Below are 24,494 nucleotides of genomic sequence, written 5' to 3' on the forward strand. Positions count from 1 at the left end.
ACCCAAAAACGTGAATTCCTTGAGGAAAAAGTTTTAAACAGAGCAGGAGCAAGACCTTTTTAAAATTTTACCCCCTATAAATTATCATTTTGTATATCAAAATACCATCTCAACTGACACTGTCATTTGAGGTGACTGGCTATGGAGAAAGTCCTACATGGACTTTGCTAGTTAGGAGTCTAATGACCATAGTTGCCAAATTCAGCATATATTATTCCTCAGTCCCTATGTAAACCTGTATACCTATAAACCTGAGTACTTAATCTCATACTGTTCTGACAGATTTTTTCCTAGATTCTAAGGCAGAGGGTTGGACAGATAATCCTTATGGAACATAACAGAGAGGAAAAGGGATGGTCACTAAGTCCAGGTTAGGCTATTGCTAGGTGGATGCCACTGAAGGATAAACGTTGAGGATATTAGCAAGCAAGTATTATGAGGAAGTATTCCAAATGAAGGCTGATGGACTCCATAAGGCTCATAGGACTACTTCAGGGATCAGTTAGAAGGTGAAAGAGCTGTTTGGGATCAGAAAGTTGATGTTAGAGTATAAGTTTGCCAAGTTAGAGCAGTTCTGGGTCATGGCAAGGTCCAGGATGTTGTTATGGGTTTGTGGGACTTAGTGGGAGTAGAAATGAAAGTCATTGGAACTGTGTAATTCTTCCAAGTTGAAATTTATAGTTCTTTCCTCTGGCCTTTTGGACATCTTCCTATATCTTTATTACAGCTCTCTTTTTTTTTTTCCACCGTACATTTAAATTATTTGCCTTCTAAACTACAAACATTTTTTAAAAGAGATGGAAGGTCTTAATCATCTCTTAAATCTGCAGAACAAGATAGGTATTCAGTCATGTTTGCAAGTGAATGAGTGAGAACTTTCCAGCAATAAGCTCTGTGAACAATTGGGCAATCATGATTAGCTACATTGTAAAGAAGGTCTGGGCTATGAGTGGGAAGTGGATTTGATGACCTCGGAGATCCCTCTGGGCCTTAAGAGCCCCACAGCCAAAGTAACAGTAAAGCATTTGAAATTAGTAAGTGTTTTATAAATACAAAAAGAGATGTTATGCTTTGTTTATACCACTTTATTCCATTTCTTCCCCTTGGTTTTTAGTCCTGCTCTCTGTTTTTCCCCCATTTGAGGTGCATTAGTTACCATGGAAACGATGATGTCATTGGAATTCATCGGTATGGATAGAGTTTAGTAATGTCTGCAAGAACATATTGAAGTTAATTTAAATGATTTCTTAAAACTCAAAGCTTAGATAGGGGAAGTAGGAGAAGAGATAAGCTATTAAATTCTCTGTTCTCTGCCTGAAATGATAGCAACTATGCCAAATCCTTAATTATCTCAATATTTGTAGGTAGACTATTTCTTTAAACAAAATAAAAATTTTCAGTCTTATACATTTTTAATAATGAGTAATTTATGTGTTGTGTCATTCTCACTCATTTTTCTTGCCTTCTTGTATGTGGGAGTCCCAGGCACCCCGATTTGGAGCCCTTCTCCTACCATTTGAACTTCTGGTGTCAAAGGGATTTCACTATATACCCCTTCCTTCTTTGATAATCTCATTCCCTGCTACTGAAAAGTAAATTAAAGTATATTTATTCTCTTACTCCTTTGGCACATAAGGGATCACTTAGTTACTTTTAATTCAACAAATGTGATTAATTTATTTTTCCACAAATCTATATTTACTGATATTTAGTGTCTTCTATAAGCAAAGTGCTGTAATGAACTTCCATTAGTGGTTTAGAAAAAAATAAAGAGGATGAAGCCTCTTTCTTCAAGTACTTTATCATCCTGTAGACTAACTCTATTTTGATGCAAAGTCCTCAAATTCTGAGATGCATGAAAACACTTTTTCTTCCAGGCTATCAGGGATGACTTTATGGAAAAGCCATGATTATTTTTTTCATGCCCCTGTAATTTTACACATCCTGGTCCTTTGCCTGATAAGCCACGGCCAATTTAGGGAACTTATGTATTCATTTTTAACATCTCTGCTCAGACATTATTTCCTCTAGAAAGCTTTTCCCAGTATGCCAGGAAAAGTTAATACTCCTGTCTCAGATCTACCTACACATATATTTAATTTGGTTCTTATTCCATTACAGGTTTACCTGTCAGTCTTCACAGAAGAATGCAAGTTTTGGATAGCAAGAAAACATGCTTTAAACATTCTTAAATGCATAGTTACCTGGCATATAGCAGGCAGGATACTTTGATCTGGGATGTAATGCCATCCACATCTGCTGTTCCCTTTACCCCAGCTCATGGGCTACTCTGCCTTGCTTTCTCTGTGCCACAGCCAAACTGGTCTTCTTCCTCTTCTTTGAAGTTTCCACACACCATTTTTCTCCTCAGGACCCTTACCATGCTTTTTCCCTACTGGAGAACATTTTAACCTCACTTTTCACCTGTTAACTCCTTTTTATACTTTGGTACTTAGATTAAATAAAAGGCTTTTCTCAGGGAGGGGTGCCCTAATCCCTTTTTTTTTTTTTTTTTTTTTTTTTTGAGACAGAGTCTCGCTCTGTCACCCAGGCTGGAGTGTGATCTCAGCTCACTGCAACCCCTGCCTCCTGGGTTCAAGCAATTCTCCTGCCTCAGCCTCCCTAGTAGCTGGGATTACAGGCACCCACCACCACGCCCAGCTTATTTTTGTAGTTTAGTAGAGATGGGGTTTCACCATGTTGGCCAGGCTGGTCTCAAACTCCTGACCTCAAGCAATCCACCCGCCTCGGTCTCCCAAAGTGCTGGGATTACAGACGTGAGCCACCGTGCCCAGCCTGCCCTAACCCTTTTATGAGCTTTTTTAATTTTATGATCCAATTACACTCTATTACTCCCTTTGTAACTGTTTTCACATTTGTCAGTACTTTCATATTTGCATACTATACTATACTATACTATACTATACTATACTATACTATACTATACTATACTATACTATACTATACTCATACTATAAGCTCTGTGACCACCTGTCTCTCTCGCTGTGCCTGGAAGATGTAGTTTCTCACTAAATATATACTGAGTGAATGAGTGCAGTAGGATTTTCATAGGCATATCTAGGGACTAGGGACGGACAGAATTCAGTTTTGAAAGAATCAGGAATACACAAGTTGTGTTCAGGATTGTTCAGTTTGTCTATAGTTGAGATAGTTATTCATTGGTGTATTGCCAGGTTTGGTAGAGCCCTAAACAGTAAGTAGGCTAAGGAATTTGTACTTTCTTCTTAAGATTATAAGAGGAGTTCATAAAGAATGCTGGATGGGAAGTAGACATCATTAGGATAGAGCTTTACAAAGTTTTAATCTGGTAGAGATGAATAAAAAGAATAGGAGCCAGGAAACATAGAGGAAGTAAGGGAACATTTGCAATGATCAAAGTTATTCATGCTGCAGGTTGTGACCCACCAACAGATCGTGAAATTGATACAGTAAGAGATGTAACCAAAAATGCTTAAACCATGTCAGAGTAAATTGCTCTTAAGAAGACAGTCTTATTTCATAAAGATTTGGTCTCAAGTATAAATACACATATTATATGTGTGTATTGTGTGTTTCTTCCTCATGTAACAGTACTATTGTAGTAGATGAACAGATAAGCAGAGTGGCCTTCTTCCATGTAGTCAAGATGTAAAATATTTCTTTTATCAGTAAGACAGTTTAAAAAGTTGGAAAAACATGGTGTAGGTGATAGGCAGTAAGGGGCTTAATTAGAATAATGCCAGTGAAAATGGAAGGGGAAATGAATGTAATTGACATTTTGAAGGAAGAATTGACAGTCTTGGGAATCGATTGTATTGGGTAGGAGAGTTAGAACAAAAAAGGCAGAAATCAAAAGAATTTTGAGAGTTACGATGCCATTAATAAATCTACCAGGAGCTGCTTTGTAGCTCAGGTAGACAACAAACTAGAAATAAGAGGTTAGGTACTCAGTCACAAATCTCTGCCCTTCTTCTCTATGAGAGTTGTGACTTAACAGTGTTTGTCAAGGAAGAAACTGGTAAAGATACTGACAAGAGAAATACTCTTTAAAAAATTTCTTATATACAGATTTTTATTACCACTTAGAGAACCACATTTTTGATATTCTTTCGTGGTTTCAAATTAAATTGCTTTCCAAATTTTCTTATAATTTTTTTAGATGATAGGAAACTACTTGCAGAGGCATTTTTGCATAGTAGTGAAGAGCATGAGCTGAGGAGTTTAAATTGTAGATCCCAGCTCTGCCACTTTGTGACTGTATGACCTGAGTTATTTATTCTATGCCTTAGTTTTCTCAGTCATCATATGGGAATCATAGTAATATTTTCCTCAGGAGGTTAAGATGAGAAATAAACAAGATAATGCATATAAATGGGTTAAGTACAGTTTTTGGCAGTCTAAGCACTCAATGTTTATATAATGTTATATAATTAATTTTTTCTTATAATTACTTTTTAGAATGTTATGAAACAGATAAATTTACAGATTTTTATGTATTTTACCTGGGTATTTTAACTAATCCCTTTATTTGGTAGTAAGAATTTGGGGCTGGCATGGTGGTTCATGCCTGTAATCCCAGCACTTTGTGAGGCCGAGGCAGGAGTACTGGTTGAGGCTAGGAGTTGAAGGCTGGCTTAGGCAACATATTGAGGCCCCTGTCTCTTCAAAAGAATAAAAAATTAGCCGAGTGTGGTGGCATGCAACTGTAGTCCAAGCTACTCAAGAGGCTGAGGTGGGAGGATCGCTTGAGCCTGGAAGGTCAAGTAAAAGTGTGCAGTAAAGTGTGATCATGTCAGTACGCTCCAGCCTGAGTGTTAGAGTGAGACCTTGTCTCAAAAAAAAAAAAAAAAAAAAAATTAATTAGAATTTTAAACACTACTGTTCTTTGAGATTTTTTATTCTTTGAGTATATTCATTGAGCCATCTACATTATCTTCATATAGATTTATTAAGTTGCTATATTATTTTGAGTTTAAAATTCTGCATTATTTGAAATTTACCTCATTTAAGGAAGGCTAATTGCTGTTACAAGTAGACCCCAAAATATATAATGATACAAATACAATGGAAGTTTCTTTCTTGCTCATGTAACAGTACTATTACAGTAGATGAACAGGTGAGTAGAGTAGCCTTCTTCCATGCAGTCTTTCAGACTGTTGGAGCCTCTGTCATTTCCAATTGTGACTTCTAAAATTACATTAGAAGCCATCTTCATTCTAGCCAGCCACAAGGAAAGAGAATACAGAGGCATGTACCTACCTTGGAGATTTTTATGGGCCAGACCTAGATGTGATACACATACTTCTACGCATATTCTACTAGCTAAAATCAGTCACGTGACCACATGTCACATTTCTCAAGAAGCCCAAGAAATATCGATTAGTTGTGTGCCGAGGAAGATGAGATCATGAATTTTGGTGAGCAGCTAGCAGTCTATACCACATTTGACCTGGAAACAAATATATAGATTAAATCCTAATGTAGATCACTGAACTGATTTATTTCCTAATAAATAATTCTGAAAATTGTGTAACTGTTTCAGTCTTACAACTATTTATTTTATAAAAGAGAGATAGAAATTCTGCCTTTCCTGTGGTTTAATTTTTCTGCTAAAAACAAAAAACAGAGACAATCCTACTGTGGTCTGGACCTTTTTTTTTTTTTTTTGAGACAGAGTCTTGCTCTGTCGCCAGGCTGGAGTGCAGTGGTGTGATCTTGGCTCACTGCAACCTCCGCCTCCTGGGTTCAAGCAATTCTCCTGCCTCAGCCTCCCAAATAGCTGGGACTACAGGCTCCTGCCACCACGCCTGGCTAATTTTTGTATTTTTAGTAGAGACGGGGTTTCACCGTGTTAGCCAGGATGGTCTCGATCTTCTGACTTCGTGATCTGCCCACCTCGGCCTCCCAAAGTGCTGGGATTATAGGCGTGAGCCACCGCGCCTGGCCAGTCTGGAACTTTTTAGTATTTATTTGTAAAGATTAAGGATTATATTGTCTTCTTAGAAAAATTAGACGATCTTTATTACCTTTATAAGACTGGATAGCATTCTGCATCTCAGCCATAATTATTTCTCAGAGACTGGAGATATATGCTCATTTGTGTCTTTCCCCAGGCTCTCTCAGAAGTCTATGTATGCTATGAACTAGAATGCTGTTCTATGTGATTTACATACATTAAACTCATCTCTCACAACAACCCTGTGAAATACAGAACATCATTTCCCCCATTTTGCACATGAGGAAATGTGGTTGAGAGAAGTTAAATAACTTACATAAGAATATCAGTTTGTTTAGTGGGGCATCTGGGCTCTGATCCAAGAAGTCGGCTTTCCAGAGCCCATATTCTTAACTGCAGTTTCTGTGGATGCTCCAGAGTTGAATGTTAGTACTGTGGGCATCATGGACTATCACAGGGTGACAGATTCTGGGGTATAAGAGGGTTCTTCATCAAATTTGCTTATTATTGGGGTTCTGATTATTAAGGTAGACAAGTGAAGCCAGAGGAAACTGGTGGATTGAAAATGGGGAGGAGTTAAGGAGCCATAGGTTCTGTTGACAGTCAAGGAGGTATCATGTGGGCGATAAGGGGAAGGAAGGGGAGTTCCATGTCCAGGATCTAGGAGAAAGGAATGAAGCCTAAGACTTGACTGCAGCACTGAGTGGTAAGGATGGCTCAAATCAGGCCTGCCCTATCATTGTGCTCTTAATTACTAAGCTATATTGCTCAACTTTATGGTCTCATTATTATTTTAAGCCACCTAATTCCATGCACAAAAGTCTCTATGTGGTTGTCATCTTGTTTGGTGACTTCCTTATACAAACCAGTCACTCAGATAGTTTGAATTTTGGCTTTGTCATTTACTAACTGTGTGACCTTGAGCAAATAATTTAGCTTCAGAGTTTCCTTCCATGATATAGGGATGATAATACCCATCTCATTGGTCACTATGGCAGTGAAGCATGATTATATTTACATTACTTAGCATAGCCTTAGCACACAGTACGGTAAAGGGTAGCTCTGAATGTTTTTGATATAGTGGTAGACATTAGAGATCATTATAAATCTTTATTTTCAAGATTAAGAATTTAGGGCATAGAGAAATTGAGTTGCACCTCATGGGCCCACAACTATTTAGTTGGTCCCTGAGAGGAGCATGGACACAGGCCTCCCCATTCATTGTTCTTTCCATGTCAAATGACTATTTCTGAAAGAGAAAACAAGGACACCTGTCTCATTTTAAAAAATTATAACATCCGTGCACATGCTTCAAGGAGTATATCAAAAACTGGTTCGAGTCTAACAAAGAACTGAAAAGCAGTTATGAATCTAATCTATTTCAGTTATTATCATTCATTATTTAACAATGAATTTTTCCTCCTCACTTTTTCTCAAATCATGGCTTTTAATGCTTGTGACCGGTTCCAACCAGCAAGCATTTAACCTGATTGTAACCTGGATAAATTGGATTATATAGTAGCTTAAAAATCTTGCTTGTTACTTACCTGTATCTGGGTTTAAAATGCCAAAAAGAAATTAAAATTGGAGCCTTTTGGGCCTCCTTAATTCAATAGATTTAGACAGAAAAATCCAATATTCAGAGCAATGTTGATATTTCAAGAGAATCAATTTTTAAAAAGTTAAGAAAAGAAGTGCCCTTCTGAGCCAGTGATGGATTGGAATACTGCAAAAATCACACGCAAAAAGGTTGTGGTGGCTGATGGTAGCCAGGCATGTAGTATTTGTTTTCTTTCAATAAAAGTAGCTGAGGTAAAAAGAAAAAAGGACCTTATGCTTTGATGAGACATTAAAAAATGATTGAGCATGCTTACAGCTGTATCTCACTGGTATTATGTAAATTAAGCTATAGCAAAGCATCTGTTTTCTAATGTTTCTGCTATTAAAGAATATACACAATAGCTCTACAATAAATACAAACAGCTTAACAGTATATGAAGTATTCACAAGATGTAAGGCTTATTTGGCGGGGAAGACATCATAATGGACTTGAATTCTTTCCTATTTAAGAGAGAAGAATTTTTAATGAACAAAACTATAATATGGATATTCTAATGTTCTTACTGCATTAGTTGCCCCCATTCAAAACCTCCTTGATTATGGAGGATTGCTGTTAAGTGAACTTGAGCGGTGGTTTCTAAGCTTTTTAATACCCAAGGCTTTCTTTTAAATTGTCCCCCAGCTAACCCCATGTTTTGAAAGAATTGTTTGCCACTGTTTGCATATGTTAATTAATGACTGATGTCTTCTCTTTTTTAATAAATCAAAGATACAATATATAAAATGTATGTATATCTATATATAGATATAACTGTATCTCTCTATATGTGCATACAGAGAGAGACATACACAGAGTTTTATATATATAACTGTTGTATGAGCTCTGCACAGAATGAGATAACCATAAAAGAGGATTATCACATTTGGCTGATGTAATTTCAATTAAAAGCACAGAAACTTGGTAGTTTATCTGTCTTGTATATTTTTAAAGTGTTTTATTTATGTTCAATTTTTTAAAATATTCGTAATAGGCCAGGTGCAGAGGCTGAGGTGGGAGGATTGCTTGAAGCCAGGAGTTAAAGAGCCTTTGCAACATACTAAGACCTTGTTTCTACAAAAAATAAAAAAATTAGCTGAGTGTGCTGGCGTGCATCTGTAGTCTTAGCTACTTAGGAGGCTGAGGCAAGAAGATCGCCTGAGCCTGGGAGTTGCAGTTTGTTTGAGGCTTCAGTGAGCCATGATCACACCACTGCATTCCAGCCTGAGCAGCAGAGTGAGATCCTGTTTCAAAAAAAACAAAAATTCATTATAAATCACAGAACCTGATAAAATATTTTTGTGCATCTTTAGACCCTTAAAAGATTACATAGGAGAACTACCAAAATAGCTTTTACAGTCAGGCTTTAATTTTCTAGAGCAGCACTGTCCAATGGAAATATAAACCATGGAAATACGAACCACAAATGTAGTTTTAAAGTTTTTAGTAGCCATATTTTAAATAGTAAGAAAGATGAAGTTAATTTTAATAATATATGTACCACAGTATATTCAAAATATTATCATTTCAATATGAAAACCACATAAAAATTATTGAGGATCAACCAAAAAGGAATTGTATTTGAAAAACACTAGGAATTCTTACAATTCAGTAAGGGGAAGAAGACATATAATCAATTGAAAAAATAGGCAAGAGACCTGAACAGGCACTTTATGGAAGAGGATATACAAATGACGAAAAAATGTAAAACATATAGTCAACTTTATTAATAATTATGGCAATGCAAATTAAAACCATAGTAGAAAAGATAGCTGGGCACAGACTCCAGAAGAATGAGTACAAACTGGAATGCAGCTGCACCTCCGAATCTTCCTTTCACCATCTCTGAACAAAGAAAACCAATAATGTGTAATGCCTAAGCCTTCATTTCCACCTTCCAGATCTCCCGCCAGTTAACTTTTGGCAAACTTTAACCAGGAACCATGTAAGGAAGAGTCTAAGTAATTTGGTTCCCAGTATAAACAAGTAGACAGTTGAACAAGCCAGCATAGTGAGAGTCTACTACACACTCATCATATTTGCTAAAATTTAAAAAAACTGATGGTACCAAAGATCCAGACTGTGGAATGGCTGGAATTCTCGTACTTTGCTGGTGGTAGTATAAATTGATAGAACTTTATTTATTTTGTGTGTGTGTGTGTGTGCTTTTGAGGTTTTTTTTTTTCTTTTATTATTATTATTATTATTATTATACTTTAGGTTTTATGGTACATGTGCGCAATGTGCAGGTAAGTTACATATGTATACATGTGCCATGCTGGTGCGCTGCACCCACCAACTCGTCATCTAGCATTAGGTATATCTCCCAATGCTATCCCTCCCCCCTCCCCGCACCCCACAACAGTCCCCAAAGTGTGATGTTCCCCTTCCTGTGTCCATGTGTTCTCATTGTTCAATTCCCACCTATGAGTGAGAATATGCGGTGTTTGGTTTTTTGTTCTTGCGATAGTTTACTGAGAATGATGATTTCCAATTTCATCCATGTCCCTACAAAGGACATGAACTCATCATTTTTTATGGCTGAATAGTATTCCATGGTGTATATGTGCCACATTTTCTTAATCCAGTCTATCATTGTTGGACATTTGGGTTGGTTCCAAGTCTTTGCTGTTGTGAATAATGCCGCAATAAACATACGTGTGCATGTGTCTTTATAGCAGCATGATTTATAGTCCTTTGGGTATATACCCAGTAATGGGATGGCTGGGTCGAATGGAATTTCTAGTTCTAGATCCCTGAGGAATCGCCACACTGACTTCCACAAGGGTTGAACTAGTTTACAGTCCCACCAACAGTGTAAAAGTGTTCCTATTTCTCCACATCCTCTCCAGCACCTGTTGTTTCCTGACTTTTTAATGATTGCCATTCTAACTGGTGTGAGATGGTATCTCATTGTGGTTTTGATTTGCATTTCTCTGATGGCCAGTGATGGTGAGCATTTTTTCATGTGTCTTTTGGCTGCATCAATGTCTTCTTTTGAGAAGTGTCTGTTCATGTCCTTCGCCCACTTTTTGATGGGGTTGTTTGTTTTTTTCTTGTAAATTTGTTGGAGTTCATTGTAGATTCTTTATTTGGAAACTTTTGCTTCTTTAACGTATTAAGTTAAATACATATAACCTAATACCCAGCAAAAAAAAAAAAAAAGAGAGAGAGAGACATGTACAAAAACATTCACAGAAGCATTATTTACAGTAGCCAAAATCTGGAAACAACCCAAATGACCCAACAGGAGAATGGATATTTGTAGTATAGTCCTTATAAAATCTTAGGACTCAATGAAAATAAATTACAGGTACATAGTTTAGCTGGATGAATCACTTGTACACAAAAATATATATTGCATGTTTCCATTAGTATCAAATTCAGAACAACACAAAATTAATTTATGGTGTTAGCAGGTTAGTGAATACCTTTGGGAACATGTTTGGAGGATATATAGGGAAACTTCTGGGGTGTTGGCAACATTTTATTTATTAACAGGGTCTTGGTAACATGGGCATACATTTTGGTGACTCCATTTTGCCATAAACTTAAGTACTTTTTTGTGTGTTCCTGATATACTTTGATGGAAAAGGTTAAAAATAAATAACTTGCAAACTTTAAAAATTATTCAGATATTTTACATTTTTTTTTTTACTTGTACTAAGTCTTCAGTACTCAGGGTGTATTTTATCCTTATAACACATGTTAATTCAGACTAGCCACATTTGAAGTATTCAGTAGCCAGCCACACGTGACTCATGGCTACCCTATTGGGCATTGGGTCTATAACCCCACCATTTTAGAGCTTCTATGGAGTTAGACTTTATTTCAGGGCTTTTGTTGAAGTATTAATTAGGAAGAATAGGAGATTATTCCTCCCAAGGAACTCATCTTAATTTTACTGCTTTTGGTTTTATAGAATATTTTCAGTTTAAAAACAGATGGTGGTTTTTATATGCAAGTTCACAAGACACCTAATATGTCATTGTTTTGCTTTTTGTTCTTATTGCTTTATTACCGTTCTTCTCGTGACCACCTTTTTAAAAAGCAAACTTTGCACTGAAGCTGTGACACACATACATAAAAGGGCACAAATTATAGCTCAATGAATTTTTACAAAGCAAACATACCCACTGTTTGTATCCCAGAAACAGAACAATAGAGAGCCTGGAAATCATATATTTACAGTCAATTGATTTTTGACAGAGGTGCCAAGAACACACAATGGAGAAAGGACAGTTGCTTCAATAAATGGTGTTAGGACAACTGGATGTCCACATGCAGAAGAATGAAATTAGACCCTTATTTCACACCATATATAAAAATCAACCCAAAATGAAGTAAAGACTTATATGTAAGACCTGAAACTATTAAACTATTAGAAGAAAACCTAGAGGAGAAGCTCTGTGACATTGGTCTGGGCAATGATTTTTCTGGATAGACAAAATAGCAAAAACAGACAAATGGGATTACATCAAACTAAAAAGCTTCTGAACAGCCAAGAAAACAATCAACAGGGTGAAGAGACTACTTACAGAATGAGAGAAAATATTTGCAAAACATGCATAAGGAGTTAATATTCAAAATATATGAGGAACTCAACCCAATAGCAAGAAAACAAACAACCTGATTTTTTAAATGGGTGAAGGATCTGAGTAGACATTTCTCAAAAGAAGACATACAAATGGCCAACAGCTATGTGAAAAAATGCTAGTATCACTAATCATCAGGGAAATGCAAATCAAAACCACAATGAGATATCCCCTCATACCTGTTAGAATAGCTATTATCCCCTCATACCTGTTAGAATAGCTATTATCCCCTCATACCTGTTAGAATAGCAAAAGAAAAGTTTTGGCGAGGATGTGGAGAAAAGGGAACCCTTGCACACTTTGGGTGGAAATATAAATTAATACAGCCATTAAGGAAAATCGTATGGAGCTTCCTTAAAAAATTAACTGTACAACTACCATATTATCCTACAGTCCCACTGCTGGGAATATATCCAAAGGAACTGAAATCAGTCTACCAAAGAGATACCTGCACTCACATGTTTACTGCAGCACTATTCACAATAGCCAAGATATAGAATCAATCAACAGATGAATGGATTTTAAAAATGTGTATACAAACACACATAGACACAGACAATGGAATACTATTTGGCCTTTAAAAAGAAAGAAATTGGCTGCACGCGGTGTCTCACACCTGTAATCCCAGCACTTTGGGAGGCCAAGGCAGGTGGATCACGAGGTCAGGAGATCGAGACCATCCTGGCTAACACGGTGAAACCCCGTCTCTACTAAAAATACAAAAAAATTAGCCGGACGTGATGGCGGGCGCCTGTAGTCCCAGCTACTGGGGAGGCGGAGGCAGGAGAATGGCGTGAACCCGGGAGGCGGAGCTTGCAGTGAGCCAAGATCGCGCCACTGCACTCCAGCCTGGGCGACAGAGCGAGACTCCGTCTCAAAAAAAAGAAAAGAAAAGAAAGAAATCCTGTAACAACATGGATGAACCTGGAGGACATTATATGAAGTAGAATAAACCAGGTACAGAAAGACTAATACTTCATAATCTCACTTATATGTGGGATCTAAAAAAAGTTGTATTATAGAGGTAGAGAGTAGAATCGTGGTTACCAGGGGCTAGGGAGCAGGGATTGGGGAAATGTCAGTCAAACAATATAAAATTTCAAAATAAGAAATAGAACATTACCAGCATCCTAAAAACTCGTGCCTATGCCACCTTCTAGTCACTACCCCAAAATGGAACCCAAATTATAACACTATGGATTAGTTTTGCTTGTGAAATTTTTACAAACAGAATAATATAGTGTTATACGTTTGTGTGTCTGGTTTATTTTGTTTAAAATTATGTTTGTGAGATTCACTTATACTGCTGATTGTTGCTATCGTTTTTTCTTGTCATTGCTCTGTAGCATTCCATTAAATATATCACAGTTTGTCCATTTTATTGTTGATGGACCTGAGTAGTTTTCCATTTTTGACTATTATGACTAGTGCTGTTATGAACATTGTTGTATATGTCTTTTAGTGAATGTTTGATTCATGTTTCTGTTGGTACATAACTGGAAGTTGAATTGCTATGCTGTAGTATAAACATACATCAGTTTATGTAGATACTGCCAAACAGTTTTTAAAAATGATTGTATCCATTTCCACTCAACTGAAACAATGAATCTTACTTGTTTCACATTCTCACAAACATTTGATATAGTTTTTTGTTTTAGTCATACTGATATTTCTTTTCTAATACAGTCATAAGTATAAATGTACTTTGAATATCGTCTTTTGTGGAATGTCTGTTAAATCTCTTGCCCATTTCTTTATTGTATTATCTGACTTTTCCTTATTGGTTTGCAGGAGTTCTTTATGCATTATGGGTAAAAGTCCTTTGTCATGTATGTGTATTGTATATACCATCTCCCACTCTATAGCTTGCACTTTCACTCTTTTAATCATATCTCTTGATTAATTTAATTTTAATGTAGTCCAATTTAATTTAAATAATTTCATTTGTGTCTAGTGCTTCTTTGTGTCCTGCTAGAAAAATCTCTGCCTGCCTGCAGCATTAGTATATTGCCTATTTTTTTCTAAAAGCATTATTATTTACCTGTCATATTTAGCTCTAAAATCCCCCTGGAATTAATTGTTGTGTATGGAGTGAGGTAGGAGGTTAAGATTCATTATTTTATATATGGATATCCAGTTAACATGCAGTACTATGTTGTCTCCATTGTAACTTCGTGACTTTCATGTATGGGTCTGTTCTGGGCTTTTTTTTTTTTTTTTTTTTTTTTTGAGACGGAGTCTTGCTCTGTCGCCTGGGCTGGAGTGCAGTGGCGTGATCTTGGCTCACTGCAAGCTCCGCCTCCCAGGTTCACGCCATTCTCCTGCCTCAGCTCTCCCGAGTAGCTGGGACTACAGGCACCCACCACCACAGCCGGCTAATTTTTGTGTTTTTAGTAGAGATTGGGTTTCACTGTGTTAGCCAGCATGGTCTCGATCTCCTGACCTCATGATCCGCCCACCTTGGCCTCCCAAAGAGCTGGAATTCCAGGCATAAGCCACCACGTCTGGCCTGTTCTGGGCTCTTTATTCTATTACAACCAAGTTTTTTGGTAAAATCAAGCAAAGTGATATATGTGTGGGACGTTCTTAAGATGAGGGAATTCTAGAGTTAAGTGGAATTAATTTATTCAACATGTCTAGGAAGCAATATTAGAACATTTATCCTTTAACTAGAAGAAGTTACATATTATCAGTAATAGAGCCAAGCTTAGTTGTCAAAACCTCTGACTTTCAAACATATAAAGGGTTCTTTAGTTCCAAACTTTTTGTTTTCCTTTCTGAAATGGGGCCTTGCTCTGTCACCCAGGATGGAGTACAGTAGCACAATCACAGAGCTCACTGCAGCCTCAACCTCCCAGGCTCAAGCACTTCTCCCACTTCAGCTTCCTGAGTGGCTAGGACCACAGGTGTGTGATACCACACCTGACTAATTTTTCTGTGTGTCATGGAAACAGGGTCTTGCTATGTTGCCCAGGTAGGTCTTGAACTTCTGGGCTCAAGTGCTCCTCCTGCCTCAGCCTCCCAAAGTGCTGGAATTACAGGCATAAGCCACCATGCCCAGTCTACCTCCAGACTTTCAGTTATACATCCTTATTAGTAAATGATGTTTGAACATATAACCTAATATATGTATGAAATATATTTGTTAATAAGTTATATATTGTATATGTAGTATACATATATTACTACATTAATATGTTATTTTCTTTATAAAACACAAAATTGAAATTGAAAGGAAATCGTAACCTAGAAATAGAAATCCTAATGTTTTCTTTTTACACCTCTATATCAGCCAAGATGGGCTAGGTTATGTGTGTTATCAACTCTCAAATTTCAGTGGCTTAAAACAACACAGGTTTATTTGTCTCATGCTCCGTGTCCATTGTGGTTTGGCTTCAACACTCCTCTGTATTGTTTCGTTCTCTGTATTGTTCAACACTCTGGCACCCAGACTGACACAGCAGCCACCAGCTGGAGGCTTGCTGGTCATCAGGACAGAGGGAAAAATAATGAGGAATTAACACTTAAAGCTTTGGCCTAGATTTGACACATGGCACTTCTGCATACGTTTCATTGGCCAAAACAAGTTATGTGTTCCTACCTAATTTGAGGGAAGAAAAGTCCTAACCTTGTGCCCAGGCAGAGAAATGGACATATTTTAGACAGCATTAAAAGTTGACACCTCTCTCATGATCAGTTTTGGAGAACACAGCCCAGGATTTGTGTTTGTCTAAGAAAATAAACACACAAAGACAAGTCCATTTAGCTTCTTCCATTATTTTGTATTGTTTTTAACACACTGCAGTCCTGAGTAATGAGTGAACTACAACTACAGGCATAGTGGCCTCTCTTGCTTAAAACTTTGTAATGGCTTTTTGGCACTCATTATATAACTCAGACACCTTAATATAGCCTACAAGCCCCACCTTTCCAGCTTCATCTCGCTCCACTCACACCACACCTCAGAGGCCTCAGACTGGCCTTTCAGTTCCTTGAAGGGAGACATGTGCTCCCTACTTCTGTTTTGAATGTTTTTCTTCCCTTTTCCTTGTTTTTGCCCGGTCACTCTGTAGCTTTAAGATCAAATATTTCTTCAAGGAAGCCCTCTCTGACTCCCAGAGTACATCAAGTCCTCTCTGTTCTACACTCTCATAATACCCTATACTTTGCTTCCAGAGAAGCCATTCCATTTTATGAGTGTATTTTTGCACTATTCTTTGTTCAGTCAATTTGCTCCAATTACAGTACAAGCTCCAAAGGGTAAGGATCAAGTCTGTTTTGCTCACCACTGTATGCTATTCCTTGTGTTTAGCCCAGTTACTGGCATGTATTAAGAACTCGTTAAATATTGAGTTTGGTTATAGTTTTATATTTTAGGTTTGTGACATTTGTGTAGTCTATAGAGAACATGTCTAAGATATTTATACAGTCCATAGAGAATGATTTGATAAGAAGATGTAAATCACACAAACTGCAAATACACACTTGTTCTATGCCTCTATGTCTTAGGAAGTCTAAGAGATTCCAAGGTCAGAATGTTTTTCCTGTTCTCTCTGAATTGAAATATACCCTCACATAGATTTTCACTTTCTTTAGATGTTTTTCCTTTTCGCACTTTTTGAGTGATAATTTTTTGTTTAAGTTGAGAGCCATACAGTCAGGGGATATATCACATTTAACATAAATGGCAGTAAAACTGCCCAAGCAATGAGTGTATTATATAGGCATAGTTAATAAACAAGCTGTGTGATATTAAGCTATGTTTCTCTCTAGCTTTCTGGAGATAGTACTGAATTCCCAAAACACAGTGTGATTTATTTTTTGTGACAGTGTGCATCAGCAAGAGGGCATATATTAGATGCTTGGAAAATGCTTTGCTATAGATTTATGTCTTTTCACTATTTGTCTTCATATATAATTATTGGGGGCAACTTTAGTTTTTTCTGTTTCTCTTTTCAGAAAGAATAATTTTTTTTCACCTTCTTATCTATATGTTTCATTGTGGACTATCAGTACTGTTCTTCATTTAAAATGCAAATGTTCTAATAATCTACAATCATAACCTTATGGTAGAACTGATATAGACATTGTAATCTCTAAGCCTCTGAAAGTAGTGTTCTGCATTTTTATTCTAGAAGAGAGCTACTGCTTCTCATCAATAAGAGAGTGGGATTAAAAGGAACATGAGTAAGGATTATATTTGCAGAGCCTGTCTATTTATTCAACAGTATTGTTGAATAATAACATTTCTTAAGTATCATCTTCCCTCAATATATGTGGGGGATTGGTTCCAGAATCGCCCTCCCCCCACCACTGCATATTCCAAAATTCATGCGTACTCAAGTCCCACAGTTGCTTCTAGGACATCAGCCATTCTGGTACTTGGGTTTTATGGTGGGCAAATACTATATTTTTTATCTGTGGTTGGTTCAAAAAAAAATTCACATGTAAGTGGACCCCCCACAGTTCAAACTCCTGCTCAAGGTTTAGCTGTATCTATTTTGTAGCAGAAGCTAGGGAAACTTAGAAAGAGAATGACCTTTTCTATGAAACTTAATTTTGTTTCAAACAATAACATTCTGATAAGAGCTGAGTTTTACTCTTTTGTTAGCACTGTCAGTTTTCTCAACTATAGAATGGGAATGATAAAATAACCATCTTGGCTGGGCACAGTGGCTCTCTCCTCTAATCCCAGCACTATGGGAGGCTGAAGTGGGTGGATCACCTGAGGTTGAGAGAGTTCGAGGCCAGCCTGACCAACATGAAGAAACCCCATCACTACTAAAAATACAAAATTAGCCGGGTGTGGTGGTGCACCCCTGTAATCCCAGCTACTCGGGAGGCTGAGGCAGGAGAATCACTTGAACCCAGGAGGTGGAGGTTGCGGTGAGCTGACATCACACCATTGCATTCCAGCCTGGGCAACAAGAGCGAAACTCTGTCTCAAAAACAAACAAAACAAAAACAAAATAACTATCTCATAAAGTTCTTGTGAGGAGTAAATAAGATAGTACATTTAAAGTACTTATCTCAGCACCTGGCATATAACAAACACTTTGTGTATTTTAGATTTACTGTGAGACTTCGTCCAAAGTTACCTCTTAGGTATTTATTTTGCTCTGTTCCTTCCTTCTTATTTTTCTCCAAATTGTCATCAAAGATAAATTTCTAAAACAAAAATCTGATTGTATAACTACCTCTCTGATACCATCTTTTCAGCTTTGAAAACCTTTAGTGGTTTCCTGTTGTCTGAAGGGGAATGCCTCAAATACATGGATGGTATTCAGCATCTTCCCACGTGGTCCTAGCCTTCCTTCCCAAACTGTCTTCTGCCTTGACCACCCACTGGGTTGCAGCCCAAATAGGCCACACAGTTTTATTTTGCTATCTTGGCTTGTTGTCTTCCTTCTGTCTAGAATTCCTGCTGTGGGCCTCACCTCCTCATCACCCCACAACCTGAAGAAACAATTGTCTATGGGAAACTCAAAGATTCCTCTTCTTTCTAGACAGAATTTTTGGTTCCTGTTTGTTCATCTCTTTTTAGCATTTATTATGATATCAAAGGTAATTCTATATGTCTTGCTCTCTTACTAGCTCATGAGTTCCTTCAGAGCAGAGGCCATAGTTTATTCATCATTGTGGTAACATTGATGAGTGCCACTAGAACTCAGTAGGCACTCTGTAAAAATCTGTTGAAGTAATGTATTAATATTTGGTTTAATTTTATTTTGATTTCAGTGTGTTTTTATTCTAGGTCCTTGGCCTTATCCAAAACATGAGTGTTTTCCGGTGTCCAAAATGTAAACACAAAACTCATATTTTTGGTGCTGATGGTGCAAGGAAACTAGCACAGACCCTTGGTCTTGAAGTTCTAGGTAAGACTGTGGGATGTTCTTTTGTAGAAAAAGTGGCAGAAGAGAAAGTGGGGATGAGGCTTGATGATTAAGAGTGTCTCAGAGGCCGGGCACAGAGGCTCACGCCTGTAATCCCAGCACTTTGGGAGGTCGAGGCGGGCAGATCACGAGGTCAGGAGATCGAGACCATCCTGGCTATCATGGTGAAACCCTCTCTCTACTAAAAATACAAAAAATTATCCAGGCGTGGTGGCGGGCACCTGTAGTCCCAGCTGCTTGGGAGGCTGAGGCAGGAGAATGGCATGAACCCTGGAGGCAGAGCTTGCAGTGAGCCGAGATCGCGCCACTGCGCTCCAGCCTGGGTGACAGAGTGAGACTCCGTCTCAAAAAAAAAAGAGTGTCTCAGAAAATGATGAGTTGCTTTTGGCTTTGTATTTTAAATTAATATAGCACAGTTCTATGTGTTAACCTTTCTTTGGCTTTTTTGAATAGGTTTGTTCTGTCAACTATGATAATAATTTCTATTTTAAATAAAAACTGTCTATAACTTAAATTTGAGAAGAGAGTTTTGTAGTCCAAGTACTGTAATTTGAAGCCGTATTTTAAATGATAGTCATCAGTGTGTTTGCTAAGTTGGGTGTACATCTGTCAGTAGAAACAGGTACATTAAAATATCTGTTCAGTATGTTGTAAAAACCTCTAGAAGTGTTCGTTCTTAGTGCATATGTAAAAATGCCTTCCTGATTAATTCTGTATTTGTTAGTCTTTCTGCTTTAGAATGGCAGTATTTACTGTTTTCTGTAATATTTAATGTGTTTGATATGTCTGTAAAATATGGCACCTGAAATTTACATTGTACACACTGTTCATGGCACTGAACTGAAGAGTTCATTAGTGCTATGAGGAGAACTAAAATCATATGTTAAATAAGCAAAACACAGGTTTTGGATAAAACATGATGTTCCAAAAATCCACAGGCAACTTAACCGACTTTTTAGAAAACATGTTTTGATATTCTAATTGTGAATGAGTTTCTGTTCTTGCCAAAGGCAGATGTTAGATGCTGAATAAGGAAGGCATAAAGTGAATTATTAGACTTAGGTAGTTAAAAATTAAGATCCCTAGAGATCAAGGAATTTCAAAACATTCTCTGTTATAATTAAGTTTCTAAAAGTTGATGTTAAATATATTATTGTTATGCATTTGCACTATAGCAGCCACTACAATACCAGGTGAATACTAATGATATATTTTGATACATTGCTATAATTATAGCCACTAATTATATTCTGCAACTGTTTTTCATTTAACCCAGAAAGTTCAATTTTCCAAATCTGCATAATAACAGATTGACATTCATTTATATAATAAAGTAAATGTGTAATTATAATGGCATTATTGAATTATACTGACAGCATTATAATTTCCTAACTTACAAATAAGCTGAACAATTTCCTAAGTCAGTTATTTAGAATTTGAAACATTTCATTGAGAAACAATGGTATGTATGGAAGTTACATTTTAACCAATGGCTCACAGATGTACAATTACCCTAAAAATGTATCAGAAACACTGACTGCTGATCACAGAAATTGGATGGTGCCCTAGACTGCTATGTCTGACAGTGTTAGGGGAAAAATCATTTAGAGTTCCTCGTTAGGGCACGTCCCCTCCTTTTAATGTACTCATGGGTCCCATGGTGTCTCCCATGAAGTGGAGCAGGGCTTCCATTATGAAGAGGTTGGAATTGGGAATGAGGAACTGAAATCAGGGAAAAAGCTTTATCAGCTCTGGCCTCTTGGCCAGTTGAACCTCCTGGGAACCCTTATTTGTCCTTTACTGACTCCCTGGCAGACTCTTAATTCAGTGGGTCGTGTTTTAAATGATTATTTGGCATGATAGCTCTTCAGAACCTTATCTATATTTACCTACAGGGACAGTTTATGCGTAGTAGTTAAGGTCTCAGACCATCTCACTGAAAACTCTTTAACCTATTATATGTCTGAAATGTTTCCTCATTTCTTTCAGACTTAGCACCTTAAAAATACTTCTCAGGCTCAGACTGCTCCTCACTCACTTTTACTTTTTAAAAATTTGTGTCTAGATACAACCATTAGCCCATTACCATTCTTACTATGCACCTATTTTTAACAAGATTTTTCCCCTTCTTGGTCTAATCTTCTGTGTCTGTAGGTAGGATTGTATCTGGAGAGCAGAAATGATGTCAATAGATGGCTATATAAAGGAGGAGGTTTTACTCTTTTACCTTCCATTTCTGCAGTAGAAAAGAAATCATTTATGATTCTTTACTAGAATGACAGTTCATAAATTGAGAGGAAAAAAACTTCATTTCTAAGCATTTTCTGTAACATTTTTTTCTGCCTGCTCCTGTGACAGTTTCCTGTAGTCCGAAGTTGATCTAGAGAATAGGAATCAAATTTAATGAAAAGCTAATCCTTAAATGGCTACTGAAATATCATGTATTTGTCATTTGGCTGTTGGATATTGAGGAAAGACTTATAGTTTAAGATCACATCATTTGACAAGAGGATCATCAAATAACATTTCCTTTTCCATGTACTTCATAGTATATATTGTAATATTTTTATAACATATACTTCATTGTTTAAGTTGCCTGACATGGTGCTAAATGACTTATTTTAATAAAACACCACATACACGTGTGTATGTTTTAATAACCTTTGCATGGATTTGGAGTGGTTCTGAGAACACTAAGTACCATGGCAAGTCAACTTTTCTACTTAAGACCCCACTCACTGCACTTTAAATCTCAGTCTTGATAGACTTCGTTTGTGATAGTGTGCTGGAAAGAGTATATTGGATGAGGGGTCAGAATTTAGGTCAGCTCCTAAATTCCACTGCCTGATAGTAATATGTCCTCAAGAAAACACACCTCTCCCATCTCAGTCTGTATTTTGGAGGTTCTTATCATATACTTGCTGAGATCTCACCAAGCTCACAAGTTATATATGGTGCTACGTAGGTTAGTAAATAATAAGAGAAAAATAATTCTGTCTGATAAAGAGACAGATAGTTGAGATAACAGGTCTGGCCTACTTTTGACCAGTCCTTTGAGCTCATTCCATTTGCCAACATCAGGAAGGTTATTTTGTTGTACTTTTTTTTGGACTACTTTGCCTCCCCATATTTTTCTCTTCAGTTTCCTCTTATTAGGTGGCATGATGTGTCTATATAGGATATTAATGGGAGAAATCATTTGCAAATGTCTTCCAAGCCATTGCTTGCTTGGAGACTTCCAGCAAAGAATAAATCAGAGGCCTCATCCCTTGATGGGGTACCACAGAGCTTTCCTATATAAACATATACAATCACTGTACTACTCTAAAATAGGGTATTTTGTTTGTAATTCCATTTGAAATTTCTTTTTCAAAGATTTAGCAATTAGAAGATAGTCAATTTGAATCAATTTAGTTCCGATTTTGTTTCTTTCCATAGTTCAAATAGTGAGATTCGAAATGCCTATATAAACTTTTCTGATTCTAATGGATGTCTGCTGGGCTCTTTTAGGAGACATTCCCTTACACCTTAATATAAGGGAAGCTTCAGATACAGGCCAGCCAATTGTGTTTTCACAGCCTGAAAGTGATGAGGTAAGTTCCATTTTTGGATACATATTTTTATTTCTTTTTATATATTTTTTGAAATATAGAAAGAAAGTTGGGAAGATTAAGCCTATATATTTGCAGTGCATATATATTTAAACAAGGATTATTTAACTTGTCCAAAACATCTTTAAGTTACTATTATGTACAGTAAGCTTCCAGTGCTGGCTCTAAATTATCAGCTAAACAAGTTTACCTACAGAGAATCATCACCCAACCAGTTTTCTCATGAAAATAGAGTTTGTAAAATTCTTATGTTGCTGGCTAGCAATATCTAACTGCCCAAGATTATTATATTTCAGTATTAGAAGTTCAGCTGATTGGAGAAGGAAGCCTAATGCAAGAAAGTACTGAATTGGATATAAGGCAATTGTGTAAACTATTAGAGGTGGGATTTTTTTTTTCTTTACTTTTTTTTCAGACAGGGTTTTTCTCTGTCACCCAGGCTGGAGTACAGTTGTGCAATCCCAGCTCACTGCAGCCTTGACTTCCCATGCTCAAGCAATCTTCCCATCTCAGCCTCCCCCTCCCGAGTAGCTAGGACCACAGGTGCACACCACCATGCCCTGCTAATTTTTTTTTTTTTTATGGAGACAGAGTCTCACTATGTTGCCCAGGTTGGTCTCGAACTCCTGGACTCAAGTTATCCTCCCATCTTGGCCTCCCAAAGTGCTGAGATTATAGGCATGAGCCACCATGCCCAGCCTAGAGATGAAATTTTCATTGCATTTATTTTAATAAATATAACTGGGAAGGTGAGGTGAAAAGACCCGTAGTGTTTCGTTAGCCAACATCATTGGAGATATAGTTGATAGATTTTCAAAATTACTGCCACATAAAATCTTTAAGTATAAAATATTTTAATATTTTTAAAAATAGAAATAAAATTAATCATTCATATTTTTTCTTTCCTAAAAAACACTTGCTATTTAACTTGGAAACTGAATCATCATCTGGCACATCAGTTCGGATGTTGTTCCTTTGTTGAACAGTCCCAGTCAATTTTCTAATAGTTTTTCTTTTTTTTTTTTTTTCTTTTCCTTAACTAATGGGTATAGCTTTACAGTACTGGTATTTTTTCCAAACATAACTGCTGCTCTTTATATTCTAGTTTGCTTCCTTTAATATTCTGTGAATTGGAAAATAAAAGAGCCAAGTTTGGTTAGAGCTGTAAAGTAAGAGTAAATGAACAGGAATCTTGGATAAGTAAAGTATATTCATTTTGAGTGATCTGTTTCCTGCGTTTAGAGGTCCTTTCCTTTTCTTAAGGGTCAGCAGCTATGGTGTAGTTGATTGTTTTGCTGGCGATATGATCTCTAAGTAGATACAGTTTAACAGTTACATTGTTTTTCTCTTCTCTGCCTTTTAGGTGTATTAAATGTTAAATTTCCTTTTCAGTCTTTCTCAACAGTTTTTCAGATAAGCAAAAGACCATAATCCTTTATCATCTTCATAATTAAAGTTTGCCAATCCCAACTACCATAGCTGTACTTTATGCAATATATGAAAAAGTTCTTTGAAAATTGAGGGTTTTTTGTTTTAACTACACTCTTTTAAGTGCCTCCTGAGAACAGACTATAAAGACATTTCACAGTGATTCCTAATGAATAAGAATAATTACTTACTACTGCATTTCAATTAAGAGCTTAGATTTTTATTATTTTTTTCACCTGTTCATTATTTTTTCTTTGAAATCCTCCAGAAGTAAGAAACATTTCATTGAAGTTAGAGGAATGTAATATAACGGAGAACATATAGCCACCATCCAAAGATAATACGATTTAATACTCTAAATAGCTTTGTTAGATTCTCGAAGGGGATCTCTGCATGGCAGGAAAAGCATTAAAT

At 36.8% G+C, this 24,494-nt stretch overlaps 1 protein-coding gene across 4 annotated transcripts in view; it reads left to right on the top strand.

Annotated features, from left to right (window-relative positions):
- The window catches only part of NUBPL (NUBP iron-sulfur cluster assembly factor, mitochondrial), a 340,279-nt gene that overhangs the window by 264,772 nt on the left and 51,013 nt on the right, over window positions 1-24,494 (top strand). For all 4 annotated transcript variants that reach the window (XM_063715833.1, XM_024232012.3, XM_063715834.1 and 1 more), the window contains 2 exons: window positions 18,903-19,023; window positions 22,552-22,634. In XM_063715833.1, coding sequence (XP_063571903.1) covers window positions 18,903-19,023; window positions 22,552-22,634 — 204 coding nt within the window. The remainder of the gene's footprint in view (window positions 1-18,902; window positions 19,024-22,551; window positions 22,635-24,494) is intronic.

This window comes from Pongo abelii, chromosome 15 (assembly GCF_028885655.2).
Source record: "Pongo abelii isolate AG06213 chromosome 15, NHGRI_mPonAbe1-v2.0_pri, whole genome shotgun sequence".
Lineage (NCBI taxonomy): Eukaryota > Metazoa > Chordata > Mammalia > Primates > Hominidae > Pongo > Pongo abelii.